General features: G+C 40.2%; 2 protein-coding genes across 5 annotated transcripts in view; both read right to left on the reverse strand.

Annotated features, from left to right (window-relative positions):
- Window positions 1-1,475: 1,475 nt before the first annotated feature.
- Window positions 1,476-8,937, reverse strand: SETD9 (SET domain containing 9). Its single transcript, XM_042028321.1, has 6 exons — window positions 8,543-8,937; window positions 7,491-7,855; window positions 5,734-5,857; window positions 4,671-4,786; window positions 3,423-3,528; window positions 1,476-1,620 (listed from the first exon to the last, which is right to left on the reverse strand). Exons 1-6 carry the CDS (start codon window positions 8,920-8,922, stop codon window positions 1,533-1,535), a joined length of 1,179 nt encoding a protein of 392 aa, XP_041884255.1. The 5' UTR covers window positions 8,923-8,937; the 3' UTR covers window positions 1,476-1,532.
- Window positions 8,938-11,465: 2,528 nt separating this feature from the next.
- Window positions 11,466-15,210, reverse strand: part of MAP3K1 (mitogen-activated protein kinase kinase kinase 1) — a 58,720-nt gene continuing 54,975 nt past the window's right edge. For all 4 annotated transcript variants that reach the window (XM_042028324.1, XM_042028325.1, XM_042028322.1 and 1 more), the window contains exon 20: window positions 11,466-14,395. In XM_042028324.1, coding sequence (XP_041884258.1) covers window positions 14,246-14,395 — 150 coding nt within the window. In that variant the 3' untranslated portion in view covers window positions 11,466-14,245. The remainder of the gene's footprint in view (window positions 14,396-15,210) is intronic.

Raw genomic sequence — 15,210 nt, forward strand, 5'->3', positions numbered from 1 at the left:
AAGCAGCAGCACGCACATTCACACCTTTCCCGCTCTCCTCCTTCCAGAGTGCCATGGGAGCTGCCTGGGGAACTACAGCCCATACACTAGGAATACTGTATGTGCCCTTGACGTCCAGCTTCTTCCACAGACCAAGAGGTCCCAATAACCTCCCAGAGAGCTGGGGAGAAGGGTCAGCTCAGGAGAGAAGGGATCCTCGGAGTCATAGTGGGTGACCTTCTTCAGTAGACTGGTGATCACTCCTCTGATCCCTTACTAATCCACGAGGAATGTCACTAGAATTCACTCCACACCCTGAGCATCACCATAAAACTCGCACAACCCATGCTGAGCCAGATGCCACTATCTCAGAGCTCTGCTAGTTAACTCCTGCTGAAATAGCCTGGGTCCTATGGCAGTGAAGGACTTCCAGATGAACGTGACAGTCAAGGTTCAGGTTCGGAAGCAGACCAAGTAATGCCGACACCACAAAGCTTTGCATTCTGAAAAGGAGACGATGTCTCAGCAGCTAAGCAGGGCACCCTGGCTGCCCCAACCACCACCCAGTTCACCAAGAGCATATCGTTTCCCAGCTCCTCCTCTCCCATGAGCTTATGCCAACCTCAAATTCATTGGGAGGCTTGCTTGGACTTTTGCATTAAATACTGGTTTCATCTTTCTGAAGGCAGTTTGCAGACAGCAGCAAAAATTAATGTGAGAATAGTTGGCCCTGTCTATACCAGAAACTCATTAAAAAATATGCTGCAGCCTTGGTTGGCATTGTTTCCTCCAGCTACACTGCAACATGAAGTCCTCTTGCAGAACAAAGCAATGAAAGTTGCCACATGCCAGGAAACTTTCAGTGAATCACTGAAATAGGACTTGGGCACGTGTTTCCTCCTAATCCAGGCAGGCACAGCTAAACCAGCGGCTCAAGATGGCCTCAGGATGACAGTGCACCATGCAGGCACAGCTGAGGGGCCCATCAGCATGGGTCCAAAATGGCCTTCATACAAGAGAAGGACAACTGCTGGCACTGTTGTGTGTTTTAAAAGCAAGCTGACACCAAAGGGGTCAACTTCAAGGATACCAGAACAAGATGTAGTAACTGCTGGGAGCTATGAGGATTAGCATAATACATTATTATACAATTCAAGAGAAAAGTAATTTTTACAAGCTGTGTCCATTCTAAGCACAGGAAATTAAATGGAAAAATACTGTAACAGTCCCAGTTACAGAGAACTGTGCAATCTAGTAGATTAAATGACACGTCTGAAACTTAGGTTTTAATTTTATGAACCACCTTATGAACAGCTGAACACCAATATGCAAAACTATCAACAACAGCAGACAGCTGAGTACCTTATGATGTCAATGGTTAAACCTTCACCTGTGCATCAAATGCGGACTTTTTTCAGAGAAATTCAAGCCTACAGCTTGCTCTCTAGATGGCAAAACTACAGTTCTCCCTTACACAAAAATGATGAAGCTTGAAGTACAGGCACCATACATATTTTATTGACACATATTTCTTCTGTCTTGAATCTACCAATTCATCTGACAACAGTGTAGTAATTTGAAAAAAGTTCTTCTCCTTGCTTGATGTCTCTGAGAGAGACAAGAACTACACACCTCAGGTGGCTGTAAAAGAAGGAAAACATGTAAAAGTGAACAGTTATATTTTGCTTTGAATTGTTTTTAATTCTTCATTTCAAGAAGCTGAACCAGTGTCTAGATTAGTTTAGTGAGTAATACGCATAACACAGGGCAAGAAACATGGAAAAACAACACTGGAATACAGACAGCAAATACAAGCAAAAGCAGTATTACCAAAACCCACAGCCTATGTGGGTATGCAAAACATGTTTCCACTTAATTGTTCCACACAATCATTCAGAGATTAAAAGAATTAGTCAAGACTTCAAGAGACACCCTCACTCAGACAGGAGGAAAAGCTACAGCAAAGTTGATGCAGCAGAAGCCACTCCTGAGGACACGCCTGTTGCAGGCGCTGGCAGGCTAAAGTGTCTCTCCTAAGGCCCAGCACCACCCAGGAAGACAGCTCCCAACTGCACCAGAAACCTGCTGCCATCTGCAGTGATGTGTCAAATTATCCATGAACTCCAGGCTGAAATCAGGTGCTGGCAGGCAGTTTCTCACAGAGGTATGTAGAAACCCACCCCTCTAAATTTCCTTTTAGTAAATGGCCATGCCCTAAAGCTGAAGTGTCTGTTCTAGGAAGGAGAGCACATGCTTCTGATACTGACGAACCAGGAAGTGGAAAACAGCATCAACCCAAGTCTCTACAAATTTAGTGTGAGGCCATTTTGAAATACACAAAACAACAAGGTAGGTAAGTACTGAGAACTCTTTCATAAAACACAGCAAGATCTAGAAACCAGATTATCTATGTTGTCAGCATTGTATTCACCAGCATCAAAATAAGCACCTAGAAGTAAATGGGATCTTTTGTCTGGTGGCTGTAAACTGGGAGAAATGATGACTGGAAGACTGTATTTGCTTGGACAGATTCCAAGCAAGAGCAAAATTCCCCTTTCCTGAAGCAGTCCCACAGCTTATGTGCTTTCACACTTCAAGTACAGCATCCAGGCTTCCTGAGAATTTAGTCCTACTGCTTATTTTATTAGCATTCATTTAATTATCTGCATATTCCAAATGCATCTCTAACCTTGACTCAACAAACTCTTAAGTTTAATCAGAAAAGTAATTTTTCCAATATGCACTATAACTTTCTCCCAATGAAATTTCAGAGTATTTAAATAACTCCAGAATTACATTAAAAGTTCAGATGCTCTGCTCTACGATTCTTACATATTCTTGAAATGAAGAGGATAATCTGAGAAAGATTCCCAAGTGTTTTAATCTCTTAAAAAAGGTGGACTTTCAGGTCATAACCAGGATGTTGTAATTTTACTAACTGTACTGTAAGTCTGTGCCTTTATATTGCATAGTACTTCACTTGTATCAATACAATTTTAGGTTTCTTCTTGCAAACTCATCTGCTTATTTGTCACATAAGCAGCAGACATGAAGAACAGAGAGGAAGAAGCCTAAATCCGAATTACCTCAGAAGGTGAATAAGTTTGATTGGACAAGGCTGAAACAGATTTGAAATATGTACTGAAAAACCTCAGTACTGTAATACAAGCTTTATGGAATTCAGAAGAATTGCACTATAGTGCAACAACTGCTTGTAAAACTGTCTTCAGAGCTATGCTGATTTCATTTGTGATTACGTGGAATAATAAATGAAGAGTCTTGTAATTAAAATTAGTCTGCTCAGAGAGGTAACTCTCCCATACAGTTGCACACTTGTGTAACTCATCCTCATATGGTTTGTTATTTTTTAATCATGTCTGTCTTTTCTTTACACATGCAATATGCATCATACAAATCTACAAGCTTTTTCATTTGCTGCCAACCTCTCTACGTCATGGCTGTAGACAATGTTTGGAAGATACTGTTTCAGTTCTACTGGAAAATGTCCTGGCACATCAAATTCTTGATAACACACGTTTGCTGCTTTTTCTAGGAATAAAAAAAAAAGTTATTAGATAGGGCTTAAAGATGTGTAAAACCATCAAATGTACTGTTACAGGAGTACCAGATGCTTCATCAAGCCTGAAAACCATTCTTCTGTTGGGAAGTACTGCACTCCTCTGAAGTCCTATTTTGAATTAAACAAGAGGTACACAATCAACTATAGGAGCTTTGCCCAATTATCAACATGTCTATGAAGAGGCACAACTTGCTCAAGAGCCAGGGGTAGCTTACAGCACTGCCAAATGTTCCAAAACCACAATGTTTGCTTTTACAATTAAAAAATTATTGAAACAAATTTTCCTGGTGGCAAAACATGTCAGAAATACAGGCAAGGAGAAAATCACCATTTACATAAGACACAGGACTCCAAAAAAGCAGTTTCATGGGACAGCCCTGTATCTCTGTGCCAGTGAATCCTCGGTTTACTTCTCCAGCCACCTTTCTGAATGCTACCTGGAGGCAGGGCATCTTTAGTGTAATGCAGGCTATGAAAGCCACTTAGAACCCGAGTATGGTATCAATTACATTTTCTGCACAGTACAAACATTCCCATGAGTTACTTAAGATCAACACTGAGACAGAATAAATAGTTCCCTTCAGGTCCAACAAGTGCGACTACACCAACAGTTTCCTAGATTTTGTGCACAAACGTAAGGAAGTCTATAAAAAATCTTACAGTTCAAACTGAGCAGTGATAGAATCCTACTGTACATGTCACTGTGTGTAGCTTTCTCATGAAACCTCCTGGAACCGTACTGGGGAACTTGATCTGCAACTCTCTACTGTTTCAGTCCAGTGGTACTTTGCCAGATATCCTTTCCCACTATCTCACATTTTGGGGTGTGTACTTTTCATTCTACATACCAGGAGGGAAACTGGGGGGTCAATGAGAAAAGAACGAGCATATTTGAAGAGCTGCTGCAATGAATGATTCCAACACTCAGCTGTGACAAAAAGCCTCCAAAACTTTTTACCTCCTAAGTGCTTGTTTTAAATAGTACTACTGTCCCCCAAGATAAATATCCTATTCTCTGTGTCACCTTCAAAATAATATATATATATATATATATATATATATATATATATAAAGCCAAACTCATACGTGGAAAATTCACCTGGCAACTTACCATGTGAGCAGTTGTTGACATACTGTCCCACTGCCAGCGGGTTCTGCAGGGTGGATGTGAGCCAGCTCTCATCACTCATTTGAAAAGGGCCAAGTTGATCTCTCCTGCTGCAAGACCTGAAATGCCTGACAGCATTAGCATGGGTTGTGGTTCCTTTGGCTAACAGGTTATCTTACCTCCTCTGCAGGAATGGCCACAGTCACTGCATAACATTACAGCTGCCTAACCCACCTGAGGTGGGGGGCAGATGCATAGACCAACAGCTCCCACTACTCTATGGGGTCCTTCAGACTGGTGGAAGAGCCTGAACAAAACTACCACACACTCTTCCCAAAATCAACATCAAACATTACCATTAGAGAAGTGTCAATACCTTTCATTCACTTCTAAAAATACAAAGATTCATTACAATATTAGCTTCAAACTCATTCCAGAAATTAAAATCTGGCAGGTATTAATATTCAAACTGGTATTATATCATTTTACTAGTTCTTTTCATTTCATATTTAAACATAAATTGCAACAAATTGTATTTTAAGGCAAGCCAAACCAGTCCAGGTTAGCTGTGTCAGGGGAAATTCAGACTGGGCATTATGAAAAGATTCTTCACTGAGAGGGTGGCTGGTCACTGGACTCCACTGGAGAGTAGTCACAGCACCAAGTCTGTCACAGTTCAAGGCTGTGTACACGATGCTCTTAATCATATGGTTTTAGCTAGCTCTGCAAGGAGCAGGGAGTCAGACTTGATGAACCAAGCTGGGCAGGTTTGATTAACAGTTCAGAAACATTTCAGTACTTTTATGCTACTTCCTGCTTTATTAAAGCTATTTTCTGTACAGGAAAGTCTCTGTACCTCAAAATGCATCTCACTGGTGTTATAGATGAAGACACAAGTACATAATGGGTCGCATCCATCATCTCCCACCCTTGTGGTGTTTGCATTATGAGATATGCACAGGTGGATGACAATCACATGTAAGTCAGGGTAAGGAACACGGAACTGAGACAAGAAGTACCCCTGTTTTAATCAGATGAACAACAATCCTCTATTTCTTTTGCTTACCTGTACACTGATCTGGACAGTCCTTTATCGTTCCCATCAATAAGGACACCATCAATGCACCTAAAAATAAAGGGATTGCCAAGGGACTGGAAAAAGATGGGCTCATGTTTTCTGTATACTGTACCTGTTACAAGACAGATATTATTTCAGAAGAAAATAAGTTAACTGTTAAGAGTGGGCTTTCAGTCCCCTCCACACAGAAACTCAAAGGAGAGAGAGAGTGGGTGGGAGAGAAGTTCCCTCTCACTTAGTGACACTGATATTTGTAAACCAACAAGCTCTCGGACACAATTTTTTGGGATGTAAAAAAAATCCCCTCTCAACTAAATGAGCTGATATATTCCAAAAAAAGAAGCCTCCAAGGAAATCATAGAAGGCTTGAACTGAGTATCTTTGGGAGAGGAAGATAAAGCCTCACAGCCAACTGGTGTGCTTCAGAGACAAAAACATCAGGGGATACTTGTTCAGGAAAACACAGCTGAAGATACTAAGCCATTTTGATCCTGCTGTGTCAGGACTCTGAAAAGCACACACGGATTCAGCAAATAATCTGAAACACCTCCATCCACTACCCCAGGGATTTTGTTTGGTCCAGGAGCTGGAAAATGACAAACCAAGAAAAAATTATTTCAGCAGACTGTTTCCCAAATCTGAGGAGAGGATTTAATCTGCCATGACTTCCAAGCACAGAAAAACAACTTGACTGGCTTGTCATTTTTCACGAAATCATTGTCCTGCATCCCTCACACCCACTATGTCTTCAGCACCCCTGCAGAAATCCTGTACTGCGCTCTCACAAGGAGGCAAGCACAGGCAGGCTGCAGTCCCTGTCCACAAGGTCCCATCCCCAGCCTTCACTAACCTGAAAAGGCATTTCAACAGCCCATCCTCTTGTTTTGCCAGAAGAGCAGTTCAAGCAGACTCTGAATGAGCCTATGCACACACTTCATATGTGCCTGAAATTTGAAGCGAGATGCGAAAGTGGCAGGCTCACTCAATGTCACTTGAAAATTAGTCAGTTCACAAGTAATCAATGGTAATGGCCAAGCACTCAGAAAAACCAGTGAATGCCTGGGCTGCTCCCGATCCTGCACTACTGGCACAAGCCACAGACCACAGGGAATGATTCTGTTGACAGATGAAACAGAAACAAACCCAAAGCAACTCAACAGAGTTGCTAGCTTAGCCATACTGACAGAATTACAAACCTTTTTGAGAAATGTATGCAAACACAGTTCCAGGAAATGAGGAAGACAGAAGTACTGATTTTTCCAAACATGCTTTATGGAATAAAGTTATGCTAAATGAAGGTTTTATTTTTATTCATTCTCCAATTTGTACTTCCATACTTTGAAGTTCATGCAATTGTCTATTGACCTGTGTGGAGATCTCAAAACCTCATTTTTCAGATCCTGAACCAAAACATAAACCCCACTGTCCTCTTCATCTACTTGAAACTTCTCCCATACATTTGCGTTTAAAGAATCTGGAACAACTTTTGTAGCTGCTGGAAAATCAGACTCTCAGTACTGAATTTTTTTTGATAAACAAAATTATTCTTCCCAATATTGTTTTTCTTATTTCCGAAATAATTCTAAATAGTTTATAAATATTCTCATGCAGCTTAACTGGTGATTTTGTTATGGAGTGACAGAAATAAAACCCATAAAATAAAAATTAGTGTTCATCTTTGGCATTCCATGATCAGATGCTTAGAAGTTCTATCTAACATAATAAAAACAAAAACATTCCATTACCAGGATACATAGACACAACCGTCCCTTTCGGTACAAAGCCTTTGGTAACAAAGACTCCAGTTCCAGCAGACACCAGGGAACTCTGGTCCCTGCCAACAGTGAACCCAAGTGTGTTAAACAAAACTTCCTCAGGACTAAACACGTGCTGACCCGGATGAGTACAAGAATTTACTTTTGACTGCTTCTGCTCCACAGTCAGTAACTCCTGATATTGACACTTGACTTCTGGAAGTAAGGTCAGAATATCTGCTTGTCTACTGAAATCATTTATAAATAAAGCTTTAAATGTTTTCAGTAGTGTTTCAAAGACATCTTCATCAGCAATAATTTTGTCTTGAGAGCTTTCAGGAACATATCGAAGGGTCCTGTAAAGAAAATAAAATACTTTAAAATTAAAAACATGTTATTAGTATTACTTTTTTCCTAAACAGAGAAGAGCCATTTTGCAGCACCAGTAACTTAGATGCACTGTTCTTTCAGAAACCCCCAAACTTTTTTCACACTTTTTCCACTTTTTTCTAGCTCCAACCACTGTTTTTAACATAAAAAACACTAAAAAAGACTGTTTAAACCAGTACCTGTTCTGCTCTAAAACCATCGTCTCTGAGCATTTACCACAAGTAGGTTAAACCCTACTGAGCTCTCAGTGAAAAACGCACCAAAAATGAAACATAATTATCATAATGTTTATTTTAAAAAATAGTTCATTGCACTTTAAATGAGGTGAGACAAATATTATGTGGGCGAGGAAGGTTTTAATATAGTTAGTTAATTTTGTTCCTTATAACCACGTCGCAATAATTTAAATTCAAACACTACTTCTATGATTAAAATAGGGCATACACATCCTACCGACAAGAAGTACCTATCTATCCATCTTCAACGTTAAACACCATTTTAAAGTATCTGACTACGAATTTCATGCCAGCCAAGAGGCAACCAATGCTGAAGCACTTCTGAATGACAAACCCGAGTGAGCTCCTGCGGCGCCCCAGACCCTCCCGAGGCAGCGGGGTCTGGGCTGGCGCCCGGGGCCATCTCCCGCGCCTCACCTGCGCTGGCGGCGGAGGTTGAGGGCGAGCCAGGGCACGAATCGATACTTGTAGGAGCCCCAGCGCCGCCGCAGCTCCCGCAGCATGGCGGCCGCTTGCACACGGCCCCGCGCACCGCCCCCCTGCGCCGCCGCGCCCGCGCAAACTGGCCAACCAATCCGAGCTCCGGACACACGCCGGCGCGTTTGTGTCCTGAGCTGCCATTGGCTGCGAGCAGCCGGGGCGGCGCCGAGCTGCGGCCGGGCCGGGAGCGGGGAGCCCCCGAGGGCGGACGGTGAGGGCGTGGTTCGCGCTCGGCCTGCGGGTAATGGCGCGCAGCACCCGGAGCGGGCAGAGCTGCCGGCTTTGGGAGTGGAGACGCATGGCTCCTGGGCCCACATTTACAGACGTAAATACGCACACCTCTCTCCGAACAATGTTTATTGCATCTTCTGTGAATGATCCAAAACGACAAGATCCGATTAAAAGGTGGTTAAAAAATTATCTAGAAGCAGCCATTAAAGATCACTCCTGGCACTGTCAGATCACCTCTCCAAAATCCAGTGACTGCTTCTAGCTATGCTAAGGGCTGTTAGTGCCTCAGATGGTCACAGAATCAATTAGGTTGGAAAAGATCATTAGACCAAACACCACCGTGGCACCGTGCCACGTCCAATCTTCCCTTTAAACACCTCAGGCACCAGATCCCACCACCTCCCTGGGCAGCCCATTCCACTGTTTAATCACCCTTCCTGTGAAGAAATTCCTCCTAAAGTCCAACCTGAACCTCCTGTGCAGCAGCTTCAGGCCATGTCCTCGCGTCCTGCTGCATGGGAGAAGAGGCTGATCCCCACCTGGCTGCAGCCTCCTTTCAGGCAGGTCACATCCGAACTTGGGTTTCTCCAGACTGAGCCTCCCCCCCGCCCAGCTCCCTCAGCTGCTCCTCGTTAACATTTGTGATCCATGTCATAAAAAGAGTGGCTCAGTTTCAGACCTGAGACCTGTTACACTTCTGTCCACACTTTAGCCTTGTGACTGTGACAACAAGGAGACATGAATCATAATTTGTAGCATCATAAGATACTGTAGATTGGAAGGTGCATCCTGCTGACTGATGCACAGCAAGCAGCAGCACAGAAGTAGACAGATTGAAGGAATATACTACAAACCATGAGCATTTACAAACACGAGCCCTTTCGGTGCTACATTCTACCAACACTTACCTCTAATGTAATTAAAAAAGAAATCTAGTAAGAAAAACAACCATTCAGCAATTGATCTTCAAAAACTAGCAGTGGCCCCCAAATCATTCTGTACAAACCACTTGACGTGTTAAGATAAGGGTACTGTTATCATCTTTGGCCACTGTTGGCTGCTTGGGTACCTAGTTTCATAAAACTTTTATCTTTGGATTCTGCTCCTTAGCTGCAGTTTAAGTCCGCCAATAAATTGGAAAAATAAAAACATGTATGCATGTATTTTACATTATTCAGAAAGCAGTTTAAAAAATATTAAGCAAGTGTTTCAGAATTGCTTTTGGGGTAAACAGAGAAATCAATCTTTTCCAAGAAGAGGAGCTGAGCAATGGGCTATTGCAAACTGAAGTAATTGAGGGAAAATGCAGGAAAAGGCACAGTGGCTGGCGCGAAGTGCTTCCCTGCCATCTCGCGGCCTTCCTCGGTAATTACACGGAAGAAAGGTCTCATCAATACTTGAAACTCTGGGTTTCAGCAGCTGTGTGCCATAACCAGGAAACAACACACATGTTCACCACAACACATGCATATTGTGGCTCTTGAAAGCAAGACAGTCACAGCGTGACTCAAGTCATTAAGGAAGACTAAGCAATGAATGGAAAGTTAGTAAGGGAAATAGAGTGCTTTGGGAGGTGGACTGTCAGGTCACAACAGCCACGCACACAAGTTGCCCACTTTTGTATGATGAAAGGACATACGTGACCCTTGTGACACTCCAACATGTTCTGGAGCCAGTCCGTACCCTTGAGTGAGAACTTGCGAAGATGAACCACCACCAGACTTCAACCTATGACCCTCAGGCAGGAATGAGATGTTACTCCCACTGGAGAAGTCACAACAGGCATAGAACTTACCATTTGCCTGTGGAAGAACAGAACATGCCCTGTGCACGTGATGACACTTGGTTCCCTGAGTAGGTGTCTTTGAAATTCACTGCCATCTGCCGGGCCCCCGTGATCTCTGTCATCCCTTGCTCCTAAAAAGGGGGCTGCAACCTTACGACATACTACAGCAGGATTCAGAACTTCTATAGTAAATCAGATAAAGGAAGATACATTATAATCAGTTTATCTCCTGTTTAATCCTTGCCATGTGTTTTCCTTCCTGACATTTCAGGTAGTATATTTGCCTGATTTTAGAAATCAGATAATAGAGTTTATCTGAAGATTTCTGCTGTCAGTTTTCTTCTGGTGAATTGATATACTTGTATCTATCTGCAGAAAGTCACATAACTAATGGAAATAATAAAAAAGTGCAATCCTTCAAAATACAGAATCTATAGTCACAAAAAAATCTATGGTTGAAATCTGTTTCTATAAAAAAAATAGATTAATTTTTTAAATTTCAAAAATATCTGGAGAAAGACAAGCCCAAGCTTTGCAATACATGGATTGCCTGAATAAGGAAAGGCTTATGTTTGCTATTAAAATCTCAAGCAACAGAATCATTTCACCAAAAACATAAAACAGCAGATTAACTTCCCACATACACTTCAATTGCTTCAGAACTGACCTAACCATATCAGCTCACCTGAACAGATAATTGTTACATTTGCAGTAATGCAAAATTCTGGCATTTAATTCTTGTCCTAAAGGCACAATCAAGTGACGTTCATAGAAAACACTGCTGTCATAACAGAAGTTCCTATCTTTATCATTAATTAAAAAAAAAAAAAAAAACAACCAGTCTTTGTTGCTGCCCTTTATCTAAGCATTCTTTATTAATTCGCCCTATATATATATATATATATACACACACATATACACCATATACACATATATATATGTAGGCCAGTACTCAGACACTTGTGTCATTTAATATTAGAAACTAAGTCTTGATATATCAAGTGTGATGTACGAAATTGTGTATAAACAGTGAAGTGTAGCAGAAATGTTTTATTCCCATCAGTAAAACGAATGTGTTTATCTCACAGTAAGCAAAGGACAAAGTTTGTTCAAAAACTTTTATTTACTATAAAGACAAAAAACATCAAAATACATACAAATTATACTATATAAAATTGGTTCAATGGGGTAAAAACTTTTAATTAAAATATCTTGATATATTTAAAATAACAAAGGATACAATGAAGCCAAATTTCTTAACCCAGAGATTTCTGTAAAATTTGCTTGCACAGTAAGGTGCTAATAGAAGTTAGCCCTTAAGCCCTGGAAGTCTTAGGAATCAGTCACATAGCAAATATAATTTCATTGTGAAAGTGAACTTTGGTAGAAGAAACTCTATAGGACACCTGAGGTAGTAGAAACTGGAATAAACAGCAGTAGACGTTATTTACAACTTAAGTACCAAATAACATTAAGAACACAAAAAATAATTACACAATACAATTTTCAGTCCAGCTTTGATCCAAAGAAAATAAGAATATTACATCACATCTCCATTTTAAAAACACCACAATTACCAGCAAGCCGAGGGAAATGCAAACTCAAACAAATGCGTTTGGACACCTAAGAGGCAGTTTGAGTTTGAAATGTGGTAGGCATGGTGATCTACATAGTAATACTGATTAGCTGAGGTTCATCAGTTTATACAGTTTACATTTCTGCCAGAAACAGTATTAATCTGACAACTGATCTTCCAGTACATGAATTGGCAAGAGTGCATCCTTTAAAGCTTGCACGTAAGAAAGACTTGGAAACAATCTTATTAGAATGAGAAATTCTAAAGTGGTCAAAAAAAAGTCAAGTACAAAACAGAGCTACCAAACTTCACATTTCGGTATTATCTTTTTAACTCTTCAAAGTCTGCCAATCTTCAAAAACAAAGGAATGTAATATTTCCAAAAGAAACACATTCACAACTAATGACACGGGTTTGTTTGTTGTTTTTTTTTTTATTAGTATGAGCACTATCATTCATGTAAACTTATCTTTAAGATGTCTTAACTTCCGATTTGTATTATACACTTTTAAGGTACTATAGCTTATTTAGTTTGTCCTGAGTCTTTGAAAATAACCAATTCTGTCTGAGTCCAACAATCCAACTGGCTTCTGAAGAGTTATAACATGAACAGTATTTTTTTTCAAAATGGATTAAACACAATCAGTATTAGATTAAAAAAGATCCCCATTTTTAAAAAAGCAAAAGAAAAAGCTGCCATTTTCCTTCAGAATTACATGCATCAGAATCTAAAAACCTGCCTTTAAAATAATTCTAAAAACTTGTTTAAAAAAACCCCCACAACTCCTAAAAACCGACAAGTTTTGCACTACAGGTGAAGCTTTACTTCACATTTTACTTTATCTTGATCTTCAAGTCCAAGTTTGTTTCTTGTTAAAATAAATACCTTTCTTACGGTAATATTTTTAACATTTTCAAATTAAATTATCACTAATGGCTACAGTAAATAGATGATGTACGGCAGAAGGAAAACAGCAGGTAAAACTTTGTTATCAGTAGAGAATGTAACCTCAGTTTCTTTACACAAAGAATGAGATTTGCTCATTTGGCACCTGCTCACACTGAAGTACATGCCAAAGTCTCCCATAAAAACTTTAATGGGAGCTTTGTTTGTGGGGCCTTTGACATGAAACTTCTCTACACGATTTGCCAGAAGAAACTGCTATATGAAAAAAAAAGGCTCAACAACTTCTAGCATGATTCAGACTAAGTTGCTTTATACAGAACAATCTTGTTTATTAAATAACCTATACTATCAGAGCCTTCAACATATCCTTGTTGAAGGTGGCATTTTATCCCAGATTTCCAGAAAATCTGGTTTTAAAACTCTTGTGTCAGGAAAATATTCCATGACACAGCTTGCATCTTTTTTTCTAAAGACTATTTTAAAATATCCCCTTTTCATGAAAGTTAAAAACACAAAGAAAACAAACTTTGATTTCAAAAGAAATTACATGGCCAGCAGTAAATGTACAGTGAACCATGAGTGCCTGCTCTTACTTCATAGGAAGGCAAAATGCTTTTTTTAAAGTTTCCATCAATATTTGGATTTGTTACTCAGAGAACATCACGTAATTAAAAGGGACAGATACAGAATGTCCTTTTAACCAGTGCTGAAAACTTACTAATTGCAGAGCATCTACATGTGAAATTTAACAGTGATTGCTATATTAAAATAGATCTTGAGCCTCTCAGCTTCTAATATTGCTGAAAAAGTGCTCTAAATAAAATAAAAATCACTTACCTGCTAAATAATCATGCAGATTTAAGGAAAATGTTTTTGTGTTAACATAGAGCCAGATGTTTGAAAAGGCACAGTTTACAAATCTCTGCATGAATTGTCAAATGTTGCATACTGAGCTTAAGTAAAGATCTTGATTTGTCAATCACATACTTAGGTAGGGTCCTCCACTGGCCTTATGCTCTTGATGTATCTATCATTAAGGCCAGCAGAATAATGTAATTTGCTGCGCTTAACTGCACTGCAAGACAGTTATTGTATATTCAGTAGCATTTTCTTCAGTATTTCAGCCTTACACGTAAGTAGCTACCATGTAGTACGGAAGACTGGGTGTTTCAGCAGCTCCCTGGAAGGGGGTCTGTCCTGAGGTTGAAGTTCTAAACACCGAAGAGTCACATCTTTCAAGCCTGGAGACAGATGTGTAGGGATTGATGGAGCAGTAGTTGCACTAGCAATCTGAACAAGGGGAAATAACTTTTTAGAAGTCAGTGATTAAGCCCCCTCTTCTACCCCAAAAACATTCCATGAGCTGATTAATTTCAGCTGATGAGTTAGATTTATGAACTTTTCTCTGTTCAGCATGTTTCCTACTGCAATTGAAGATTACGCTACTTCTTTCAGTTTGTTGTCCTATAGCTTTTCAGTTTTATTTTACTGCTTTTCCGTTTGACTTTCTCCTTATACTTTTCTCTAAATTTTCTTCTTACAGCAAGATCCTGCAGTGATCATCTCCGAGCAGGCCATAGGAGAAGCTCTTACAGCACACATATGGGCATTCTCTAGTCTACTAGCTGCCCTCACTGTTAACTGGCATAAGTCACCATGGAGAGAGCTAAAACTGAGTGATGTTACACTACAACATGTTAAAACTCGGTGTGCTTTCTTGCACTGCCTTTGCTGTATTTATGCTACCACCCCAAAGGCCAGTATGTCTCAGAAAGACACAGATCTCTCCCAACCAAATTAATTTTAATTTATCTAGATCAGATTAAAGCAGGATGACTGGGAACACTAGAGTGGCACCACCAGTTTCACAGAGACAGAGAACCAGGACAACCAAGACATCTCGTATCACAACTGATTTTACTTAGAACATATCTGAGTACTGCTGTGCAGTGTCTGTTTTCTGCAAACACTTTCTTCACTTGCAGCAGTATTTTCTTCATTCATGCCTACAGTTCATGGAACATTAGGCTTTTACAAGAGGACATTCCCCACTGTGAAATATGAATACACACAGAAATAGTTTACGGTAAATAAAGCTTCTGTAT

Source organism: Corvus kubaryi, unplaced genomic scaffold, assembly GCF_017639235.1.
Source record: "Corvus kubaryi isolate FWS band 111438036 unplaced genomic scaffold, C.kubaryi_AGA036_p1.0 37308, whole genome shotgun sequence".
Lineage (NCBI taxonomy): Eukaryota > Metazoa > Chordata > Aves > Passeriformes > Corvidae > Corvus > Corvus kubaryi.

What these genes read in the sequence shown, in the direction of transcription:
- SETD9 (XM_042028321.1), bottom strand. Translation starts at nt 8,922, where the DNA reads ATGTGGGCCCAGGAGCCATGCGTCTCCACTCCCAAAGCCGGCAGCTCT. An exon ending in AACCTCCGCCGCCAGCGCAG is followed by an intron (nt 7,856 to 8,542) that starts GTGAGGCGCGGG and finishes TTTTCTTTACAG; the next exon opens with GACCCTTCGATATGTTCCTG. An exon ending in TACAGCCATGACGTAGAGAG is followed by an intron (nt 1,621 to 3,422) that starts GTTGGCAGCAAA and finishes CTTCTTTTACAG; the next exon opens with CCACCTGAGGTGTGTAGTTC.